This window comes from Prionailurus bengalensis, chromosome A2, assembly GCF_016509475.1.
Source record: "Prionailurus bengalensis isolate Pbe53 chromosome A2, Fcat_Pben_1.1_paternal_pri, whole genome shotgun sequence".
Classification (NCBI taxonomy): Eukaryota; Metazoa; Chordata; class Mammalia; order Carnivora; family Felidae; genus Prionailurus; species Prionailurus bengalensis.
In genome coordinates this window covers 60,497,583-60,519,706 of record NC_057348.1, presented here as the reverse complement: position 1 = coordinate 60,519,706, position 22,124 = coordinate 60,497,583, and the positions used below count along the sequence as shown (strand labels likewise).

Here is a 22,124-nt window from a genome sequence, read left to right as displayed (position 1 = left end):
AAAAGTACTCAGGTTGAACAGTAAATACAGACTGAAAGAAAAATGAACAGCATCTCAGTGACATGTAGGACTATCGTATGTTGTATAAGATTTAATCGTATCTTGTATAAGATTTAATGATGAATGTGAATGCCATCATATCAATGATGACATGAAAATGTCATCAGAATCTCAAGAGAAAAAGAAAAAGGGAGGGGTGGAAGGAGTATTCAAAGAAATAATGGCAAAAATTTCTCAAATTTGGCAAAAGACAACCACCTAAAGATTTGAGAAGCTGGGTGAACCCCAAAAAGAATAAACCCAAAGAAATCCACTGTAAGACACACTATAATCAAACTTGATTAAAAAAAATTTTTTTTAGTGTTTATTTAAAAAAAATTTTTTTTTTCAACGTTTATTTATTTTTGGGACAGAGAGAGACAGAGCATGAACGGGGGAGGGGCAGAGAGAGAGGGAGACACAGAATCTGAAACAGGCTCCAGGCTCCGAGCCATCAGCCCAGAGCCTGACGCGGGGCTCGAACTCACGAACCGCGAGATGGTGACCTGGCTGAAGTCGGACGCTTAACCGACTGCGCCACCCAGGCGCCCCTAGTGTTTATTTTTGACAGAGAGAGAGAGAGAGAGAGACAGAGACAGAGACAGAGCATGAATGGGGGAGGGGCAGAGAGAGAGGGAGACACAGAATCTGAAGCGGGCTCCAGGCTCTGAGCTGTCAGCACAGAGCCCGACGTGGGGCTTGAACTCACAGACTGCGAGATCATGACCTGAGCCGAAGTCAGACGCTCAACCGACTGAGCCACCCAGTCGCCCCCCCCAAAATTTTTTAATGTTTATTCTTGAAAGAGAGAGGGAGAGAGAGAGAGAGAGGGGGGAGGCAGAGAGAGAGACACAGAATCAGAAGCAGGCTCCAGGCTGAGCTGTCAGTACAGAGCATGACATGAGGCTCGAACTCACTAACTGTGAGATTATGACCTGAACTGAAGTCGGACGCTTAACGCAGGTGCCCCCCTAATCAAACTTGAAAACTACAAACAATTTGAACAGCGTTATTTCTCACCAGAAACTATGGAGGCCAAGAGAAAGTGGCACAATTCGTTTTAAGTGCTGAAGGAAAATCATTGTCAACCCAGAATTCTATGTCCAGTGAGAATATTCTTCAGGAATGAAAAGGGAATCAAGACATTCTCAGATGATGAAAAACTAAGAGACGATAGGCAGACCTACCTAAGTGAATGGCTAAATGAAATTCTCTAAACAGAAATGAAATGATAAAATGAGGAATCCTCCTTTAACAAGACTATCTAACATCTAAGTGGTTAGGTCAGCTGACCAGAGCCTCATGCCTGCTTTTTTATCCAATCTTAAAATCTCCACCTTTTAATTACCTAATGAATCATGTTTTAGAACATTTACATTTGATGTGATTTTTGTTATGTTTTAGGTTAAATCTATCATCTTGTTTTTTGTTTTTTATTTGTTCTATTTGTTCTCGTTTTCTTTTTCTGTTTTCTTTTGTGTTAAGTATGTTTTATCGTTCCATTTTATCTCTCTTGTTGGCTTAGTGTATCTCTTTGCCTGTCAGTGATTGCTAGTGCAGTATCCTAAACTACACATACACATCAGTACAGATGTACAGAAAGATCTACACCATACTATATATAAAAAAAAAAAAGAATCCTCCAACATCATGAAATAACAAAGAATAACATATGGGTAAATATAATTTCTTTCTCCTCTTGAATCTTCTAATTCTGTATAATGGATGAAGCAAAAATTGCAATATGTCTGATGTGATTCTAAACATACGTAGAGGTAATACTTGAGACAATTTTAAATGAGGGAGGGCAAAGAAATGTAAATGGAGGTACGCTTTCTACACTTCACTCAAACTGATAAAATGGTAACACCAACAGACTGTGATAAATTGTGTACATATAACACCGTGCCAATCACTAAGAAGGCCATATAAAGAGACATTCTCAAAATCAGCGTTTATAAGTAAAAGTAGAATTTTGACATGTGTTCAAATAATCTGCAAGAAGTCAGGAAAAAGAAAGCAGAGAAACAAAAAATAAAGAAGATTAAAAAAATGACAGGCTCGGGGCACCTGGGTGGCTCAGTTGGTTGAGCGTCCTACTTGGCCTCAGGTCATGACCTCACAGTCTGTGGGTTCAAGCCCCGTCTCGGGCTCTGTGCTGACAGCTCAGAGCCTAGAGCCCGCTTCAGATTCTGTGTCTCCCTCTCTCTCTGCCCCTTCCCCACTCATGCTCTCTCTCTCTGTCAAAAATAAATAAACATTAAAAAAAAAAATGACAAGCTCAACTCCTAATATACCAACAATTACATAAAACGATCTAATTACAGCAATTAGAAGACACTGATTGGCAAAGTGAATAAAACAGGATCCACCTATATGCATGTCTACAAGAAACTCAACTCAAACAAAATTATATAGAATAATTGAAAGCAAAGAGATGAAAAATTACGTATCATGCAAATGTTAATCAAAGGAAAGCAGAAGTGCTATGTTGTCAAAGCAGACATCAGAGCCAAGAAAATCTGGAGACAGAGACATTATACGATGATAACAGGTCAATCTACTAAGAAGATACTGCATGCATCAAACAACGTAAGGGTAAAATATGTGAATCAAACTACTAAAAAGATGACAAACCCACAATTATAATTGGAGACTTCCAACTTCCAATGCCCTCTTTCAACAAGAGGTAGAACAGCTAGACATTAGATCACAAGTATATAGAGGAATTTGGCAGAAGTACTAACTACCACAATTAACCCAATATAAAATGATTTTACAACCTCACAACTATTGAAGAAATGTAATGTATAATTAAAAATCTTAAAAAAGTAATTTTCTGGCCTAGATGGTTTCACTGGGGAATCCTACAAAATGTTCAGAGATTAATTAATTCCAATCCTACACAATCTCCTCCAGAAAATATGAGAAACCAATTCATTTTATGAAACTGATATTTCCCTGAAACCAAACCCAAAGACAGTACAAAAAAAAAAAATGCTTCAAAGTAATATTCCTCATGAATACAGATGAAAAAGAAAATCCTTAACAAAATTCAGCAAATAGAATCAAGGAAATGTATAAACACAATTATACTCCATGACCTGGTGGGGCTCATTCCAGGAATGTAAGGTTGGTTCCATATTCAGAAAAACAACATAATCTATCATACTGACAAGCTAGAAAAGAAAAATCACAGGAGGGGCACCTGAGGGGCTCAGTTGGTTAAGCGTCCAACTCCGGTTCAGGGTCATGATCTCACAGTTTGTGGGTTTGAGCCCCACGTCAGGCTCTGTGCTGACAGCTTGGAGCCTACTTCAGATTCTGTGTCTCCCTCTCTCCCTGCCCTTTCCCCATTCACACTCTGTCTCTCTCTCTCTCTCAAAAATAAAATAAACATTAAAAATTTTTTAAATCACGTGATCATAATAGACGCAGATAAAACATTTCACAAAATTCAACAGCTACTTATGATAAAAACCCTCAGAACGGTAGCAGAAGGGAATGTCAATTTGATACAGCACATCCACAAAAGTCTACAACTGACATTATACCTAACAGTGAAAGACTGAATACTTCTTTCTAAAGTTTTTTTTTTTAACGTTTATTTATTTTTTTGAGAAGAGACAGAGCATGAGCAGGGGAGGAGAAAGAGGGAGACAAAGAATCTGAAACAGGCTCCAGGCTCCAATCTGTCAGCACAGAGCCCGACGCGGGGCTCAAACTCACGGACCGCGAGATCATGACCTGAGTCGAAGTCAGATGCTTAACCGACTGAGCCACCCAGGAGCCCCTCTGAATACTTCTTTCTAAAACCGGGAGCAACACCGGCGAGGACGTCTATGCTTATGCCTGCTACTCAGCACAGTACTGAGAACGGCAGCCAGAACAAAAACGCAAAACAAGAAACTAAAAAGCATACAGATTAGAGATTAGGGAAGAATACTACATCTGTTTGCATATGGACATGGTTGTCTTGATATAAAATTTCCAGGAATCTACAAGATCACAGAACCAACAAGTGAATTTGACAGGATCATAAAATACTAGACGAACATACAAAAATCATTAACATTTCTATATGCTCTTAACACAAGAAAACCAAAACTTTTAAAAAAAGAAATATTAGGGGTGCCTGGGTGGCTCTATCAGTTTAGCATCCAAGTCTTGATTTTGGCTCAGGTTGTGGGATCGAGTCCCTCATCAGGCTCCAGGCTGAGCATGGAGCCTGAGATTCTTTCTCTCTCCTCCTCTGTCCCTCTCCCCCAATTCATATGCATGTGTTCTCTCTCTAAAGAAAAAAAATAAATAAAATGTTAGAAAGGATTATTTAGTGTAAGTCTAACAAAGCAGGTGCAGGACCTGTATGCTGAACACTACAAAACACTGATGAAAGAAATAAAAAAATCTAAATAAATGGAAAGACACACTGTTCATAGATGGGAACAATGAACATGGGAAAGATTTTGATCATCTCCAAACTGATATATAGACACAACACAATTCCTATCAAAATCCCAATCCACCTAATTTCAAGATTTATTATATAGCTACAGTAATCATAAACCATGAGGTATCGATGGACCAAAAGTCCAATGGGACAGAACAGAGAACTCTGAAACAGACCCACATAAACACAACAAATTTCTGACAGAAATGCCAAAGCAATTCAACAGAAGAAGTCTTTTCAACAAACGGTATTGGTTGGCAACCAATGAATGGTATTCACAGGCAACCAACCCCACCTGAAAAATAAAACAAAAAAACACCTCAAACTAGACTTCACACCTTATATGGAAATTAATTCAAAATGAATCAGAGATTTAAATGCACAAAACTATGGAACTTACAGAAAAGTACCTAAGAGAAACCCTTCAGGAACTAGAGCTAAGCAGAGTCCTTAATTTTGACACCAAAAGCAGGATCCATAAAATGCAAAATTGATAAACTGGACTGCATCAAAATGAAAAACTTTTCCTCTGCAAAAGATCCTGTTAAGAAAATAAAAAGATAAGCTACAGATTAGGAGAAAAATATCTGCAAATCACGTGTCTAACAAAGGACTGGAGTATATAAGGAATTCTCAAAACTCAACATTACAAAAAAAAAATCTATCATAAAATGGGTAAAAGACCCCAAAAAAGGCATAACTCAAGAAGATATACGGACGGCAAGGAAGCACATGGGAAAATGTATGACGTCACTAACCATCAGGGAAATGTAAATTAGAACCTCAATGACACATTACTACACGTCTATTAAAATGGCTAAAATAAAAAAACAGTATCATCCTGAAGTGCTGGCAAGGATGTGGAAAAAGTCGATCTCAAATACACTACTAGTGGGAAGGTAAAATGGTATAGCCACTTTGGAAAAACTTGGCTATTTCTTAAAACAGTAAAAACGCAAACACTCTATGTCCTAGTAATTGCACTCCTAGGCATTTGTCCCAGAGAAACAAAAACTTATGTTCACATGAACACTTGCGTATGAATGTTTATGGCAGCCGTATTCATAACTGCCAGAGAATGGAAACAACTCAGACGTCCTTTATTGCATGAGTCAACTGTGGTACATCCACAGCCTGAAAGGAACTACCGATCCAGGCGACAAGCTGCATGCACCTGCAGAGAATCATGAGTAGGAAAAAATCAATCCCAAAAGGCTACATACTGTGATTCTCTTTACATAACATGCTTTGTTTGCCAAAATCATAGAAATGGAGAGATTAGTAGTTGCCAGGAGCTAAGGACACAGAGGCAGGAGGGAACAGGTGTGGCTGTAAGAAGGCAACAGGAGGGACCCTTGTGACCACGGAAATAGCCCATATCTTCACTGTTATCCGTGCCATTATCTGGCTCTGATATCATACTATAGTTGTTGCAAAATGTTATCACTCTAAGAACGGGATAAAGGAACACTGGGATCTCTCTGTACTATCTGTTGTAACTGCATGTAATATGTTTATGTGTACAATTCTCAAAACATATCTCAATAATTATACGGTTATCCCCAAATAAAAAACTATCTACAAATTTAAAAGGTAGACGGTACATTTTTTTTTTTAATGGGGCAGTGAGACCAGTTAAAAGTAGATCTGATATGCACATAAGCACAGATACATGAACATATGATATACATATGATATGCATTTAATAAATATGGCAAATATTTGCCATTTAATAAACTGTGCAAATTTTTAAATTTTTTTTTAAACGTTTATTTATTTTTGAGACAGAGACAGAGCATGAACGGGGGAGGGTCAGAGAGAGAGGGAGACACAGAATCGGAAGCAGGCTCCAGGCTCTGGGCCATCATCAGCCCAGAGCCCGACGCGGGGCTCGAACTCACGGAACGTGAGATCGTGACCTGAGCTGAAGTCGGACGCTTAACCGACTGAGCCACCCAGGCGCCCCTTAAACTGTGCAAATTTAAATGAAACCAACAGAAATTCATGTTTCTGAAACTAGTTTTTTTTTTTTTTAATTTACTAATTTTGAGAGAGAAAGTGTGCACACATGGGGAAAGAGCAGAGAGAGAACCCTAAGCAGCCTCCATGCCGTCAGTGCAGAATCTGACCTGGGGCTGGATCCCATGACTGTGAGATCACAATGTGGGCTGAAATCAAGAGTCAGATGCTTAACTAATTGAGCCACCCAGGTACCCCTGAAATTAGGTTTTAAAAGTAACTGAACTGTGATGGTTGCAAAACTGTGAATACACTACAAATTGTTTAGTCATATACTTTAAATGAGTGAATTGCACGGTGCGTGTGAACTGTGTCTCCATAGAGGTGTGTGTAAAAGAAAAAACTGAAATGTGGAAAGCACTCTTAATCATCAGGAAACTCTGATCTTTCTCCAACGTTCCACGATCCTCAGCTAATTGGCAAAGCTAAAATAGTATTGCATGTTCTCATATGAAGTGTGTCCTCACAAAAACACCGGTTTGACTATTGTAGCTCCCGCCACTGTGCAAACAAGGTTTCATTCCAGGCCACTTGTCCTGAAGCTGCTCAGAGCTGTCAGCCTGGCAGCAAGCGTCCAGTCCCTGCTTCACAGGACAGGACTGCAGAACGAGGCACGGAGGAGCATCAAGACAGACATCACACCTCTCCCCCCCATGCTGCAAGTTTTCTACTACATTCTGGTACAGCTTACACTTCTGTCAGGCAGCTTCGCAAAGGGGAGGCGGCACAGGACTAGCATGCTGCTCCAAGAAATGTGCATCACCTCAACACGGGCTATCAAACCTCCTGAAGAAGGATGAATACCAAGGGGTGCAGCAAGGAGATTCGCAGGGAACAGAATGGATGTGGTGGGGTGGAGATGCTGGGAGGTGTCACCCTGACAGCACAGGGAGAAGGAGGGGTATTATGGAGTAATGAGTACAGGGTGTGCTGTAGGGTGATCTCCCCAGGGTGTTACCTTAGTTAGGAGTGCAGGGAGAAGGATGGGTGTGGTGGGTGGGGTGCTAAGGACAGAGGGGTACTGAGTACACGGGTGTTGAAGGCAGAGGAGTACTGAGTACTGAGTACTGAGTACACTGATCTCTCCAGGGTGTTACCTTAGGAGTGCAGGGAGGATGGGTGTGGCAGTGTGCTGAGGATGGAGGAGTACTGACTACACAGGGAGCTGAAGAAATTAAGGACTCAAGGGTGTCAACCCAGGAGCACAGGGAGAAAAATGGGTGTGGTGAGGTACTGCATAGGGCAAGTACTGAGTACAGGGTGCTTCAGGGTGCTCTGCTCGACTGTCACCCCAGGGGCTCAGGGAAGATAGGTGAGACAGGGTACTGAGTACACAGGGTGCTGCAAACATCAAATATGCTCAGAGATCTCCTCAGGAGTGCAAAGACAATGGGTTTGGCGGGGTACTGAGCACATAGGGTGCTGGTCCACTCGAGGACATCATCCTAGCCGTGCAAGGAAGATGGGTGTGGTGGGGTACTAAAATGGGTCCTGAATATACAGGGTGCCGGGGGAAGTCTGCTCAAGGGCGTCTCCCCAGGAACAGGGGAGGATGGGTGTGGCGGGGTACTGAGTCCGGAGGAGGCGTACTGAGCACGAGGGGGGCTGAGCAGGGTAAACACACTCTAGGGCGTCTCCCCAGCGGCGCCCGCAGCCAGAACAGAGGCGGACCCCGCACAGGCTCTGGCGTGGAGCACGGGCCCGGCGCCCTCAAGCCGTCCCGTCAAGGGCGCGCCACCCTTCCGTCCGCGCAGAGGACAGAGACGGGAGGCTCCCTCGTGACGCCTCCTCGACCTTGGGGGTCACCCCGGCCTGGCGCCCGTTCCCTCACATCCGCCGCGCGTCCCGCCCCCCCGCCCGCCTCAGCCAATCGCGCGTCGCTCCGCGCCCCCCGCGACGCCCGCGCGCGCCCGCACCCGCCAATCTCTGCCTGTCAGGCGGCGCTCGCCGCGCCAATGGCTGTCACGCCCGTCCGTCAGGTCCCGTCCCGCCCACCTCCCTCCGTCAGCCCTGCTCCATCCGGCTTCACTCCCTGTCACCGCAGCGCCAGTGACAACGAGGACGCGGCGCCCTCGCCCTCTGCTGCAACCCCCGCCTCCTACCCAAGGGCGCGGGTCTTCACGCACCGGGCCAGGCCCGGGGGCAGCGCGCGCTTACCTGTCCTCTGCTCAGCTCCACCCGAATGAGGCGCCGACACCCCACTCCGGGGCACCAAACTCTTGACCCCGCCCCTGCGTGTTGCGTCAGCACGCAGCTCCGCCCCTGGAGGAGAAGGCCCACCCCTGCCGCCTGGGCGTCATAGAGCCGCGCCGGCGTTGCTGCAGCGCGTGCCAGTGGCTTGTGGTGGGCGGGGCGGGTTCGGGTGCTGCTGAGCGCTGGGTTTTGCGCGTGCCCAGTAGTGTCGCCGGCGGTGGGCTCCCCGCTTGGGTTGGCGTGGTCGGAGCGGAAGGAGACGGTTGGACGGCAGGCCTCGGAGGGTCGCATGTGGATGTTGAGGCCGTCGTGAACGTGAAGGCTTCTCGCAGGGGCGGCGGGGCGCTGGACTCTGCTCTGCGCCCCCACAGAAGCCTTCCGCGGGGTCATTGTCCTGGCAAGACAGGAAGAGTGCGTGCCCCTTCTCCCAAGCTGGAAGTCGTGCAGGGCTCCTCCTCGGAGGCCGCGGGCGGGGGACGTTGCCCGGTCTCGGAGCGGGGTCCCGCGGACCTACAGTACTGCTGAAGTGTGGCAGGGCGTGCAGACCCCCGGCTGGGAAGGTCAGCCCCTCGCAGCTCAGCGCGCTGACCGCTGCCAACTGGAAGCCTCCTCTCCCGGGCACGGGTCTGCACGTCCCTCCCCCACCCCCCTGTCCCCGTGTCCACAGGTCGCGGACCTTAGACCCAACACTTTTGGAGGGCAGAAATAGAGAGCTAGAGTATAAACGGCTTTGACCATAGCCCTGTGCAGTACGTTACGTCCCCATCGCTCCGTTAGCTTATAACCGAAAATCTAGGTCTCCTAATCCCCTTCACCTGTGCCTGCTTCCCCCCCCCCCCCGCCTACACGGCTGGTAGCCAACAGCACCTTTCCTGTGCCTCGGTGATGTTGCATATCTTTTCAAGTGCCTGTTGGCTGGTTTTAGCTTTTATGTTTAGGTGGTTTATCCATTTTGAGTTAATTTTTGTGTTTGGTGTGTGGTAGGGGTCCAGCTTCTTATGAACTCAGGCTGTTCCAGCACCGGCTGTTGAAAAGAGGATTCTTTTCCGTTGAATGGACTTGGCACCCTTTTTGAAAATAAGTTGGCCATATAAGTTGGGCTTGTTTCTGGACTCTTCAGTTCTATTCCGTGGGTCTGTCTTTATGCCACGGCCATGTTGTTTTGATTATTGTAGTTTTGTAGTATTAGACTCCTTAAGTGTGAGTTCTCCAACTTTTTCCACTTTTTCAAGATTGTTTTGGCTATTTGGGACCCCTTCTAATTCCATATAAATTTAAGGATTTTCTACTTCTGCAAAAACAAAAAAAAAAACACAAAAAACCCCAAAACTTGGAATTTTGATAGGGACTGTGCTGAATTGGTGGACCACTTTGGGTAGTACTGAGATCCTAACTCGATTAAGTCTTGCAGTCCATGGGTTCTTGCCATTTAATTTCCTTTAGCTGTATTTTTAGTTTTCTTCTTAAAAATGTTTGTTAAATGTTTATTTTTGAGAGAGAGAGAGAGCGTGAGCAGGGGAGGAACAGAGAGGAAGACAAAGAATCTGAAGAAGGCTCCAGGCTCCAAGCTGTCAGCACAGAGTGAACTCACTAACCCTGAGATCATGATCTGAGCTGAAGTTGGGGGGTTAGCCGACTGAGCCACCCAGGTGCCCCTATTTTAAGTTTTCGTCTGCAAGCCTTTTTTACCTTGGTTATTTCTAGTGTGTGTGTTTTTGGATGCATTTGTAGGTGGACTTGCCATCTTAGCCCCCTTTCCTGGTTGTTCATTACTGGCATGTTGATTTTTGTGTACTGATACTGTGGCCTGCAGCTTCACTGAATTCATTATTAGCTCTGGTAACTTTCTCCTGGATTCTTTGGGATTTTTTTCATACATAGGATCATGTCATCTGTGAACATACGTTTTCTTCCTTTCCAGCTTGCATGCCTTATGTTTCTTGTCTGATTGATCTGGCTTGAACACCCAGTACAATCTTGAATAGCAGCAGTGAAAGTGGGAATCCTTGCCTTGTTCTTGATCTTAGGGGGAGAGGTTTAAGTCTGTCATCATTGAAAATGGTGTTTGCTGAGGGATTTCTGCAGATGTCCTTTATCATGTTGAGGAAGTTCCTTTCTATTCCTAGTTCTGAGTGTTTTTGATAATGAAAGGGTGTTTGATTTTGTTAAATGCCTTTTCTGCATCAGTGGAGGCAATCATGTGTTTTTCTCCCTTTCATTTTATTACTGTGATTTATTACATTGGTTTTCTTATGTTGAACCACCCTCACATGCATGGGATAAATCCTACTTAGTCGTGATGTATAATCCTCTTAATATGTTGCATTTGCTAGTATTTTGTTGAAGTGTTTTCATTTATATTCCTAAGTGAAGTCGGTCTAATTTTCTATTATTGTGGTATTTTCTCTGTTTCAGTGTAATGCTGGCCTCATGGAATGAGTTAGGAAGTGTTCCCTCCTCAGTTTGTTGGGAGAGTTTAAGTAGGATTGGTGATAATTCTCTAAATATTTGGTAGAATTCAGCAGTGAGGCCAACTGGTCCTGGGCTTCTTCTTAATCTTGTGTGTTTCTAGGAGTTTCCTCTAAATCACCTTACTTGGTATGACGTTGTTCAGTATTCTCTCCTTTTTATTTCTGAAAAGTCCTTGGAAATGTCTCTGCTTCCCATTTCTGATTTTAGTGACTGAGGTCTTCTTTCTTTTTCTTTGTCAGTCTAACTAAAGGTTTGTCAGTTTTGTTGATCTTTTCAAAGAACCGGCTTTTGCTTGCATTGACTATTGTTTTTCTATTCTCTGTTTTATTTATCTCTATTTATTATTATTATTTTTTAATTTTTTTTCAATGTTTTTTATTTATTTTTGGGACAGAGAGAGACAGAGCATGAACGGGGGGAGGGGCAGAGAGAGAGGGAGACACAGAATCGGAAACAGGCTCCAGGCTCCGAGCCATCAGCCCAGAGCCCGACGCAGGGCTCCAACTCACGGACCGCGAGATCGTGACCTGGCTGAAGTCAGACGCTTAAGCGACTGCGCCACCCAGGCGCCCCTATTTATCTCTATTTAAATTTTTATTCTTTTTGCTAGCTTTGGGTTTAGTGTTTTTTGTTTTTTTGTTTTTCCTTCTTTAGTTTCTCAGCGTTAGCTTAGGCTCTTGATTTGATGTCTTTAGTTTTAGTTTTTTTTAATGTTTATTTATTTTTGAGGGGGGGGGGCAGGGGATCTGAAGCAGGCCCTGTGCTGACAGCCAAGAGCTTGATGCACTCAAGAGCTGTGAGGTCATGACCTGAGCCAAAGTGGGACGCTTAACCGACTGAGCCACCCAGGTGCCCCGCTTTGGTTTTAATGTAGACATTTACAGCTATAAATTTTTCCTCTGTGCACTGCCTTCACTGCATCCTCTGGCTTCTGCTCAGTGTGCTTTCTTATAAAGTATACTTCTGGCAGTCGTTCAACAGGTGTTTATACCAGTCTGGCCCTAGGTTCTGGGCATAAGAGGTGAACTCAGGAGAAAGGCAGGAACTGTGTTGTCACAGAGCTGACATTCTAGGACAAACCAACAAGCTAGCGATTGACAGCAGCTTAAGTCCATCAAATGGATTGAGGGTGGTGGTAGCTGCAGTTTAGTTTTTAAATTCTATTGTATTATATAGGGGACATACTCCTATGGTTCAGAAATGAGTAAGATATTAAAAGGTCCAGTTTGCAAAGTCTCTCTTGCACCCTGTCACCATCCACTTCAATGCCTGCTGACCTGCCAGATCCCATCCCTGCCAGGGGTAGCTCTGTATTTGTTGGATTTATCATCTTGGGGTAGACACCAGAGGTGGAGGGAATCCAGGGGCTCGGGGAGTGGCCATTCAGCAACCAGGAAAGTATTTCTATATTTTGACCTGTACATCCATACCAGCGTGTATTGGCTGAATACTCGTGTTACTCTAAGTGACTACTAATGCTGGAATCTTCTATGGAGTCTTCCAGTGTTTTCCAGCCACTCCCTACTCTCTTTGGCACCTTGCTTTCCTAACTTAGGAATACATCACAGGTGTCTTTCTGTATCAGCTCATAGAGCACATCCTCGCTTTGCCAGTTGCAAAACTGTGAAGGATGGTTTTGGTGGGGATGGCGCATCTCTGTTCCATGTGGCATTGGCCAGGGCAGCCGCCCTGGGACGGGAGTATCCCAACACGGCGTCCTCCCAGTGACTGGTGGCTGCTTGGGGTGCGCTGAGCCTCATGCCTCCTGGGTTCCCAGGGAGGGGAAGCAGGAGCCGCAAGGCCTCTGAGGAGGGCTCAGGCCCAGGGCCCACACAGCTTCCCTGCACTGCTGCACGCACTGAGTCTTCAGGACAAGCCACCGGCCAGTGGAGGTCCCTGTGGGCGGAGACGCACTCCACCTCTTCACAGGCAGAGCGGTGTGCAGACACGGGGGTGGGGGGTGGCGGGGAGGTTGGCACAGGTCACGGCAGATATGCTAGCACACGGGTTCCATGACGGCTTACACACCTTCTGTCATTGTGCATCTCTAGTTCTCTCCTTTCAGTAGTTTTCAAGTACGACCCCCGCCCCACATTTCTATCTCCTCTTGACTTCGGTTGTTGGAAGGTAGACACCACTCGCTCCAGCTTCTGAACTTCCTTATTGTTTCCTCACACTGCCCTTGAACTCTTGAGTTTCCTGTGAACTGGAAGATAGGACAGAAGACCTGATTTAGATGAACCATTACTTACAACAACATTCTGATCCTTTGATCCATTGATGAGCCTGTGTTTGGCAGTGATCATTTGCTGCCTGGACAGGATGAAAATCTTAAAATAGGAATTAGATCAAGGTATTCTTCACTCAGAATCCCCTACAGGCTCTTGGTTCTTGTTTGCCAAAGTCCTTAAAGTGGCCTGACAGGCCCACCCGATTCTCCCACCCCCAGTTATGACCTCATTTTCTCATACCTCATCCCCCACACCTAATCCTGCCACACTGGCCCCCTTAACCTTCTCACACCCCACACCAGCCTTGGGGCTCTTGCTCTTTCTTCAGGTATCCATGTGACCTGCCCCCGAGGGCCTCTCTCACATGGCGCCTTCTTGGTGATCCTTCTTTGCCCACTCCATTGTACCCCACCCTGCCTCTAACCAGACACCTTCTACGTTGGTCTCCTGTGGCTGCCATAACCAGTCACCACAAACATGGTGGTTTAAAACAACAGAAATTGGGGCGCCTGGATGGCACAGTGGGTTAAGCGTTCAATTTTTGATTTTGGCTCAGGTCCTGACCTCGCAGTTCGTGGGTTCCAGCCCTGCATTGAGCTCTGTGCTGACAATGCAGGTCCTCCTTGGGATTCTCTCTCTCCCTCTCTCTTTGCCCCTCCCCTGCTCATGTTCTCTCTCTCTCTCTCTCAAAAAAACAAAAGATAAATGAATGAATGAAGCAAACTGGAAACTTACTCTCACGATTCCAGAGAGCAGAAGTCCAAAATCAAGATGTCAGCTGAGTTGTGCTCCCTCCAGAGGCTTTAGGACAGATTTTCTTGTTTCTCCCTCAGTTTCTGGTGGCTCCAGCCATTCCTTGGCTTATGGCCACACCCCTGCGGCGTCTGCCTTTGCGATCACATGTCTGCTTCCTTTTCTCTGTGTAGCTCTCTCTTTTTAAGTGTGCAGTTCAGTGACATAGTGTTGTCAAACCATTCTCCAAAACTTTTCATCTTGCAAATCAGAATCTGTCCATCAGACAACTCCCCAACCTCCCCTGCCCCCAGCCCCAGCACCCAGCATTCTTCTCTGTCTCTACTAATTTGACTACTTTAGATAGCCTATTGTAAGTGGAATCATACAGCATCCATCTTTTGTGACAGGCTTACCTAACATAACGTCCTCAAGGTTCACCCATGTGGTAACATTGAAGAATTCCCTTCCTTTTTAAGGCTGAATGATATTTCATGGTGTGTATATACCATGTTTTCTCTCTCATCTGCTTGTCCGTTGATGGACTTTTGGGTCGCCTCTACTATTGGCCACTGTGAGCAGTGCTGCTGTGAGCCTGGGCGTGCCCAGTGCCTTTCCAAGATCCTGCCTTCATCACGTTTAGAGATCTACCCAGCAGGGGGATTGTTGGGTCATTGGGCAGTTCTGGTTTTAATTTCTTGAGGTACCTGGATATTATTTTCCATAGTGGTTGTACCATTCACAAAGCCACACAGAGCTCACAGGGGCTCTGATTTCTTCACATCCTCACCAACATTTATTTTGTTTTATAGCAGCCTTCCTACGGGTATGCGGGTATCTCTGTATCTTTTATAAAGACACTTGTCATTGGACTTAGGGCCCACATGAATAAGCATCAAGATCCTTAAGTACATTTGGAAAGACTCCCCAAGTAAGGTCACATTCATAGCTTCCAGGGATTCAAACACAGATGACATTCAGCCCCTGCATTCCTTAACAGCTTCCCTCCTTTATTTTTCCCCTTGACACTGACCTCCAGCTGACAGGCTATATGTTATTTATTGAAGGGCAATAATCGAAATAAATCCACAAGGACAAGGATTTTTGTTTTCACCGTTGTGTCCCCAGGGGTTAGAATAGTGTGTCTCCAGGGGTGCCTGGGTGGCTCAGTGAGTGAAGCGTCCAACTTCAGCTCAGGTCATGATCTCATGGTTCATGGGTTTGAGCCCCACATTGGGCTCTGTGCTGAAGCTCAGAGCCTGGAGTCTGCTTGGTATTCTGTGTCTCCCTCTCTGCCCTTCCCCAGCTCACACTGTCTCTCTCTCAAAAATAAACATAAAATTAAAAAAAAAAAAAAGGTAAGTGCGCCTGGCACAATTAGCTGCTCTTAGATATTGGTTGAGTGAGGGGGTAGCTAGTTTAGGTAAATGTTGGCAGAAATTGCCACACCACCTTTGAGGAGAAGTTTTTGGGCCTGGGGATTTAGATTTAGATTACCTAACTTAGATTTTCTCCTGTGGGTAATGCTGTCTCTTTAAGATTACCCATTACTTAGGACAAAGTTTAGGGTTTGTCTTTATGAAAAGAAAGCCCACAAGGGGTACCTGGGAGGCTCAATCCATTAAGCATCTGACTCTTGATTTCAGCTCAGGTCACGATTTCACGGTTCAGTTCGTGAACTTGAGCCCCACATTAGGCTCTGCGCTGACAGGGAGGAGTCTGGGATTCTTTCCCTCTCTCTGCTCCTCCCTTGTGTGAGCATGTGTGCGCTCTCTCAAAATAAACTTTAAAAAATGCACAAAATTATAAATGTAAATTCCATTTCTCACTCAAAATCAAAAGCGAGGAACCCACTTAAGACTACTAGAACTGTGTTAAAAGGGCTTAGAGAAACTGGATGTCTTATGAGGCGATTTGAGTATCTTTCAAAAGGAGTAGTGACTGTCATGTATGCACACATTTAGTTTTACTGAAAATCCTCCCAGGTTCTGGATTTAATGGTTTATAGGATGTAGCAGTGACAGACGCATGTCAAATGACATGTGTAGATGCAACCAGCCAAATCCACGATGTCCAACGATGCAGGTGCTTTAGTACATAAATGGCACCATCATCATCAACAGCAGAGACGGGAGGGGAGTTGTTACATATTAAAACAGATTATCATGAATGCAGTGGGTTTACCTTGTTTGGATCCTGATTAAACAATCTCAAGTTTTCTGAGACAATGGGGAAACTTATCATATGCCAAGTATTAGAGGGCATTAAAGAATTGTGTTTAGTTTTGTAAAGTCCTTGTCAGAGACACACCCTGAAGTACTGATGGGTGAAATAGATGTGATGTCTGGAAAAAATATACTTAATATACTTCAGGGGAAAAGTGCAGGAAAAAATGAAACAAAGGCCAAAAATTGATTTTTGCTGAAGGGAGGTGATGAGTATATGAATGTTGCCTGTAACTTATATGTTTATGTGTGTTTGGAAAGTATAAAAAATGTAGCACCCTCTGCTCTGATTCCATGTCCAGTAATGGTGTGCTTTGGTTTCCGTCTTCCTCTGCCCCGCAGAAGGCGGTGTTACTAGATGTAAACACGCCTCATGGCCCTGCTCGTTCTGAGTTTTTCTCATTCTCTAGCCCAGATTCTCGCCAGTTTGCACCAGCTCGTTCAACGAAAGGACAAGGGAGAGCCGCAACAGCAGGCAGGGAGAGTCCTGTAACCCGAAGCCTGGCCCGAGATTTGACCGGAGGTCCGACTGCCCAACGTGGCCAGAGTGTGTTCACTGTCCGTTCCATTAGACAGAAGTGAGCCACATACTATATTTAAAAACCTGGAGGTTTCATGCCAAACCCAAATTTCCAGGTTCAGAAGAGAGATTTAAAAAGAGGCTTTGGGTCCTCCCCCACTAGAGCTGCCTGGGAGGCCCTGCCTTGCCGACCGCGTTCTTTAATCCCCAGATCCCCAGGAGTGTTGCTGCCCAGCTCGGCAAGAACGGTATTGCAGGGTTTCTTTGTGTTTAGCAGGAAGGCGCTCAGCACAACCGCGCTAGGCCCCAGGTGTACCTCCCAGCGGCCCGACAGCCCGAATCCAGGTCACGCACGTCCCAAATCTTCACCTTGGGGACAGCGAGCAGTCCACAGGCTGAGAAAGCCACGGGGACTGCGGGTACAAAACGAGGCCGTCGCCACATCTCACCCCGCAGGCCCAGGGTCCAGTAAAATCTTGACTAAGGGACCCTTGTCGCCATCAGTCCCCGTACCGGTCAACGTGGTCTCCCCCGCACCCGCTCAGCCAGTGTCTCCGACGCAAGGGTCGGTAAACGTCGGCACAACCGCGGGTCACGCCAGAGCCCCACTAGCTCCAGCCGCCCCTACCCTTTCCCCCGCGCGGGACGGGGCCCCAGCCCCTAACCCCGGGGCCGGGCCCTTGGCCAGTGCTCGCGACGCCCCCCCACGCAGGCGGGACCAGACGCCAGGCGAAGAGTCGGGGAGCGAGCGAATCAGCGCGCGAGCGCTCCGACCCCGGCTGCGCAGCGTCTCTTGGAAGTGGGGCGCAGGAGGGCGCGCTAGGTAGATGTCGAGGAGAGCAACATCTCCGGGGAAGCGGGAAGGGGCCCCGGCGTCCCCCGCATGCGCATTCTCCTCTTCGGCCGTGCTGCACGGCCTGGAAGACCCGCGGACCCGGACGGACGCAGGGCCGGCGTCACAGCGCATGCGCACTTTGCGTCTGGCCCCGCTGCGGCGCCGGGACTGGGGCGCAGGCGCGCGCATGCGCGGCGGGCCGAGGGCGTTCGTTGGCAGGTGTCGGGGCGGGTGGCGGCGGGCTATGGGACGACCGGCGCTGCTGCTGCTCGCGCTGTGCGCAGCTGGCGCCCGGGGCCTCTACTTCCACATCGGCGAGACCGAGAAGCGCTGCTTCATCGAGGAGATCCCCGACGAGACCATGGTCATCGGTCAGGCGGGGCAAGGGAGGACAGGGCCCTGCGTGTCCCCCAGACGCGGTCACGGCGCCCCGCGGAGCGTGGGAGTCGCGCGGAGCAGGCGGGTCGTGACGGCTCTGTCTGCTCCGCAGGGAACTACCGCACCCAGATGTGGGACAAGCAGAAGGAAGTCTTTCTGCCCTCCACCCCGGGCCTGGGCATGCACGTGGAGGTGAAGGATCCCGAAGGCAAGGTAGGGCCCCCGCTGGCCGTGCTCAGGCTGGGGCAGGGGCGCTTTGCAGACTCCGTCGGGCTTCCTTCGCTAGAGCTGTCTGGGACGCGCGGAGCTCAGAGGACGTGAGCGTGCCCTGGGACAGGTGACAGTACAGGTAGGGGCTCTCTCTGTCCTGTTGCAGGTGGTGCTGTCCCGGCAGTATGGCTCGGAGGGCCGCTTCACCTTTACTTCCCACACTCCTGGTGACCACCAGATCTGCCTGCATTCCAACTCCACCAGGATGTCCCTCTTTGCTGGCGGCAGACTGGTAAGAGAATGTTCTCTTTGGCCACAGAATCTTGAGTTTGATTTTGTCAAGTTTTGAGTTCATGATCATTGTTGTTTGTGACACTTTGTGACACGGTCACAGGGAGACAGACGCAGCACTCCTATCCCACAGCCAGGAACCAGAGGAGGTTCTGTAGCCTGGAACAGAGTCGGAGGTCCCCTGGGCTCAGACACTGTAACCTCAGAGGGTTTCTGACCTTAGGACCCTGGGGCACTCACCCCGTGTCTTTGTAGCGTGTGCACCTAGACATCCAGGGTGGGGAGCATGCCAACAACTACCCCGAGATTGCCGCCAAGGATAAACTGACAGAACTGCAGCTCCGAGCTCGACAGCTGCTTGATCAGGTGGAGCAGATCCAGAAGGAGCAGGATTACCAGAGGGTAAGCACGTGACTGTACTGGGACATGGCTGCTGACCTTTGTACCCTCTGTGCCTACTGAAGTTTCTGCCTGGGGCCTCTCCTACTTGGGGGATCAGCTGACACGGGGGAGTATCGGTCTCCATAGCCATCTTCAAGCTTTGTAGACCAAGCGAAGAGAGGACAGTCCCCAGTCTAGCAGTAGCTGTTGCCCGCCCAGCAGGGATGTTTGCGGAGGGCAGCATGCCACCCTGGGGCCACTGCCAGTGGGATCAGGGGCGGTATTTCAAAAGGCACTTGGTCCTGAAGTTCACTCCTGTGCAGGAGGGAGGAGCCTAACAATAGCCAGCAACGTTTCCCCTGTGCCTCTAACCCACCTCTGTTGTCTCGCGCAGTATCGTGAGGAGCGCTTCCGTCTTACCAGCGAGAGCACCAACCAGAGGGTCCTGTGGTGGTCAATTGCTCAGACGGTCATCCTCATCCTCACTGGAATCTGGCAGATGCGTCACCTCAAAAGCTTCTTTGAGGCCAAGAAGCTGGTGTAGTATCCTCTCCGTCCGATCCTCCTGTCACATCAATTTTTGGTACTTTCCCCACCTGATAACTTCTCCACCTGGATTTTGAGGGAAAAAAATGAAAAAAGACCACAAGCCACATTGTTTCCATGGCAACAAAGCATTCACGTCAGCCACTTGTGCACACTGGTTCTCAAGGACCCAGGACATTGGTCTGAGTTTCCAAAGGTCCATTTGGGGTCTGTTTGGAGTCGGAACTGACCCGGGACTTAGTCTTGGGTCTTTTATATCCAGGGATTCCCCCCATCCTGGCACAAAAAGAGCAAGTGAAAAAGTGTCTGCTACCCCTTTAATTTCTCTCTTTCTATTTCTGCAGTAGGCAGCTGAAACGCCCGGCCAGGGGCGGCCCTGCCTCCCTATTCCCTTGTTAGTCCTGGGTTTGCTCAGTGGCTTTGTGAATGTAAATAAGGGGCAGAGGCCTCAGAGAATTGCAATGTTTTTCTATATATTAGAACTATATTTTGATAAATTATATATATTTTACTTCCTAGTTGAAGTGTTCCTGCCTGTGTTTGACTAGGTGAAAACACCCATGCAGCTTCCCCTACGCTGTTTCTCCGAACAGTTTTAAGGGCCGCAGCAGCTCACAGACATCATAGGTGCTCTCACGGCCTCCCCAGGCGGCCGGGCAGAGACTTCCCTGAGGCACCCGCGATTTCCATCACGCAGGGTCTCTGAGAGTGAGGCAGTCACAGAGCTAGCACCGGCGGGGCCCTCGTACCCTCTTCTTTTCACTTTGATTTAAGCCGTGGTAAATATTTTTTTCGCAGGAGCCACGTTTGGTTCTTCACACAGATTTTTCCAGTGAAATAAAATGTGTTGTAGTAGCTGTGTTTGAAATGAAGTAAGAGGTGGTGAGCAGAGGGGAGGCACGAAAGGAAGTGGAAGAAAGGCCCTTGGCCTTGCTGGCTCCCGTGCTGTCCCACAGTGGGCTTCATTGTGGCCTCATTCTGCAGGGGTTTGGCCGGATGGGTGTCCATGGGTGTGGGACGGACAGGGCAGTTGCTCAGCCACTCCAGAGGTCGGCCACGCAGGCCCATCAGCAGGGAATCGCGCAAGCAGATGAACTACCTGTTTCTTAGCCCCTGGAATCTTTTACAGATCTTAGTACACTGTCCCCCTGTTGTAGTAAACTTGCCCATTCTTGGCTTTTTCTTTCATGGTTTTATTACATGCATTTGTTCATTTAACATATTATTTGACCCACAGAACTAAATCTTTTTCTCTGCATCCCATACTATTCCACATGTGTTCATGTTTTTAATCATAAAAACACATGCAAGTTTGTTTTCTAGGCTTTGTCATTCAATATGTGTAAGCATATTTAAAATTAAGTGTTTCTCCTGTTTCTGATTCTGGATGGTTGTGTAACAGTCCAGTAAGTGAACTACTGTAACTGACTTGTCTAAAATTTCTTTGAATACTTAAATTTAATTTTCAATTTTTAAAAAAATATTTACTTATTTTGGGGAGAGTGCCAGCAGGGGTGGAACAGGGAGAGGGACAGAGGATCCAAAGTGGGCTCTGTACTGATAGGCTGACAGCAGCAAGCCCAGTGTCGAGCTATAACTCACAAACTGCGAGATCATGTCCTGAGCCAAAGTCAGGTGTTCAACCAACTGAGCCCCCCAGGTGCTCCTAGTTTAAAATTTTCTTAGGTGAGAATTAACACAGGGAAAAAGAGGTGGCCCTGGAACTTGTTAGCCACGCGGACCTCTGGCTTGGGGCGCCTGGGGATTAAGGGCTGTGGCCGGGACTGTGGCTGTTCTGCTGGAGCCCGGGCTGAGGGAGGGCAGAAGACTACAGCTAAGAACAAGAGCAGGCTTCCAGTCTGTCCACTACAGACACAGTCAAGTGGATCTTGGTTATGCCAGTAGGTCTGTGAGTTCTGGGTTTCTTCTGTGAGGTTTTGAAAGGAAGGGGCATGGACCACTGATGGGGCAGGTCAATGAAAGATGATGGGCCAGCAAGTGGTGGCCGTGGAGAGGAGGATCTTCGTGCTGGTGTGTGACATTCACATACCTTGTGGTCTATGAAAGGTTTTTTGTTTTTTGGGGTTTTTTTTTAGAAAACAAGTTTGGCTAGATTCAGGGAAATCTGATTTATTCACAATACTACCCTGATTACATTCTGAAATTCTTCCTTTCTTAGTATGACATCCCTAACCACAAAAAAACGGTAGGGGGAGAAGCCTGGTCTCCAGCTCTGGGCAAAGGAAAATGAAGGTTGCTATTAACTAGGAAGATTATTTTGGGTTATCTGGGTGAGTCCAGCGGCATCACAAGGTTCACTGAAAGTGGAGGCAAGAGACAGCCATGAGACGTGAGGACTCAACCCTCCATTGCTGGCGCTGAGGATGAAGGAAGTGGACCCCCAGGCAAGCAGGGCAAAGCAAATAATTATTTGAGTCTGCAGAAGCAAATGCAGTGTTGCCAAACTTATTTCAGCCTGGTGAGACCTCGTAAGAGTGAACTACAGAACCATAGGACAATAGTTGTGTTGTTTTATGCTGCTAAGTTTATGCTGATTTGTTACAGCAGCAGTAGGGAATACAGGTGGCCACCGAGAATCCTT

General features: G+C 47.3%; 2 protein-coding genes across 5 annotated transcripts in view; one reads left to right on the top strand and one right to left on the bottom strand.

Annotated features, from left to right (window-relative positions):
* The window catches only part of OGDH (oxoglutarate dehydrogenase), a 66,192-nt gene extending 57,408 nt beyond the window's left edge, over positions 1 to 8,784 (bottom strand). For 3 of the 4 annotated variants that reach the window (XM_043588369.1, XM_043588366.1, XM_043588368.1), the window contains exon 1: positions 8,666 to 8,783. The gene's annotated coding sequence lies outside the window, so the exon portion shown is untranslated. Of the gene's footprint in view, positions 1 to 8,665 lie in introns of all 4 variants that reach the window. The other variant, XM_043588367.1, reaches the window with a different exon arrangement.
* A 9,084-nt stretch (positions 8,785 to 17,868) lies between these two features.
* Positions 17,869 to 20,837, top strand: TMED4 (transmembrane p24 trafficking protein 4). Its single transcript, XM_043588365.1, has 5 exons — positions 17,869 to 18,087; positions 18,207 to 18,307; positions 18,471 to 18,596; positions 18,851 to 18,997; positions 19,371 to 20,837. The coding sequence occupies exons 1-5, from the start codon at positions 17,904 to 17,906 to the stop codon at positions 19,518 to 19,520; spliced, it is 708 nt and encodes a 235-aa protein (XP_043444300.1). The 5' UTR covers positions 17,869 to 17,903; the 3' UTR covers positions 19,521 to 20,837.
* Positions 20,838 to 22,124: the final 1,287 nt, after the last annotated feature.

Coding starts and splice junctions, on each gene's coding strand:
- TMED4 (XM_043588365.1), top strand. CDS start 17,904: ATGCGCGGCGGGCCGAGGGCGTTCGTTGGCAGGTGTCGGGGCGGGTGG. Junction 18,308..18,470: donor TGAAGGATCCCGAAGGCAAG/GTAGGGCCCCCG, acceptor GTCCTGTTGCAG/GTGGTGCTGTCCCGGCAGTA. Junction 18,998..19,370: donor AGGAGCAGGATTACCAGAGG/GTAAGCACGTGA, acceptor TGTCTCGCGCAG/TATCGTGAGGAGCGCTTCCG.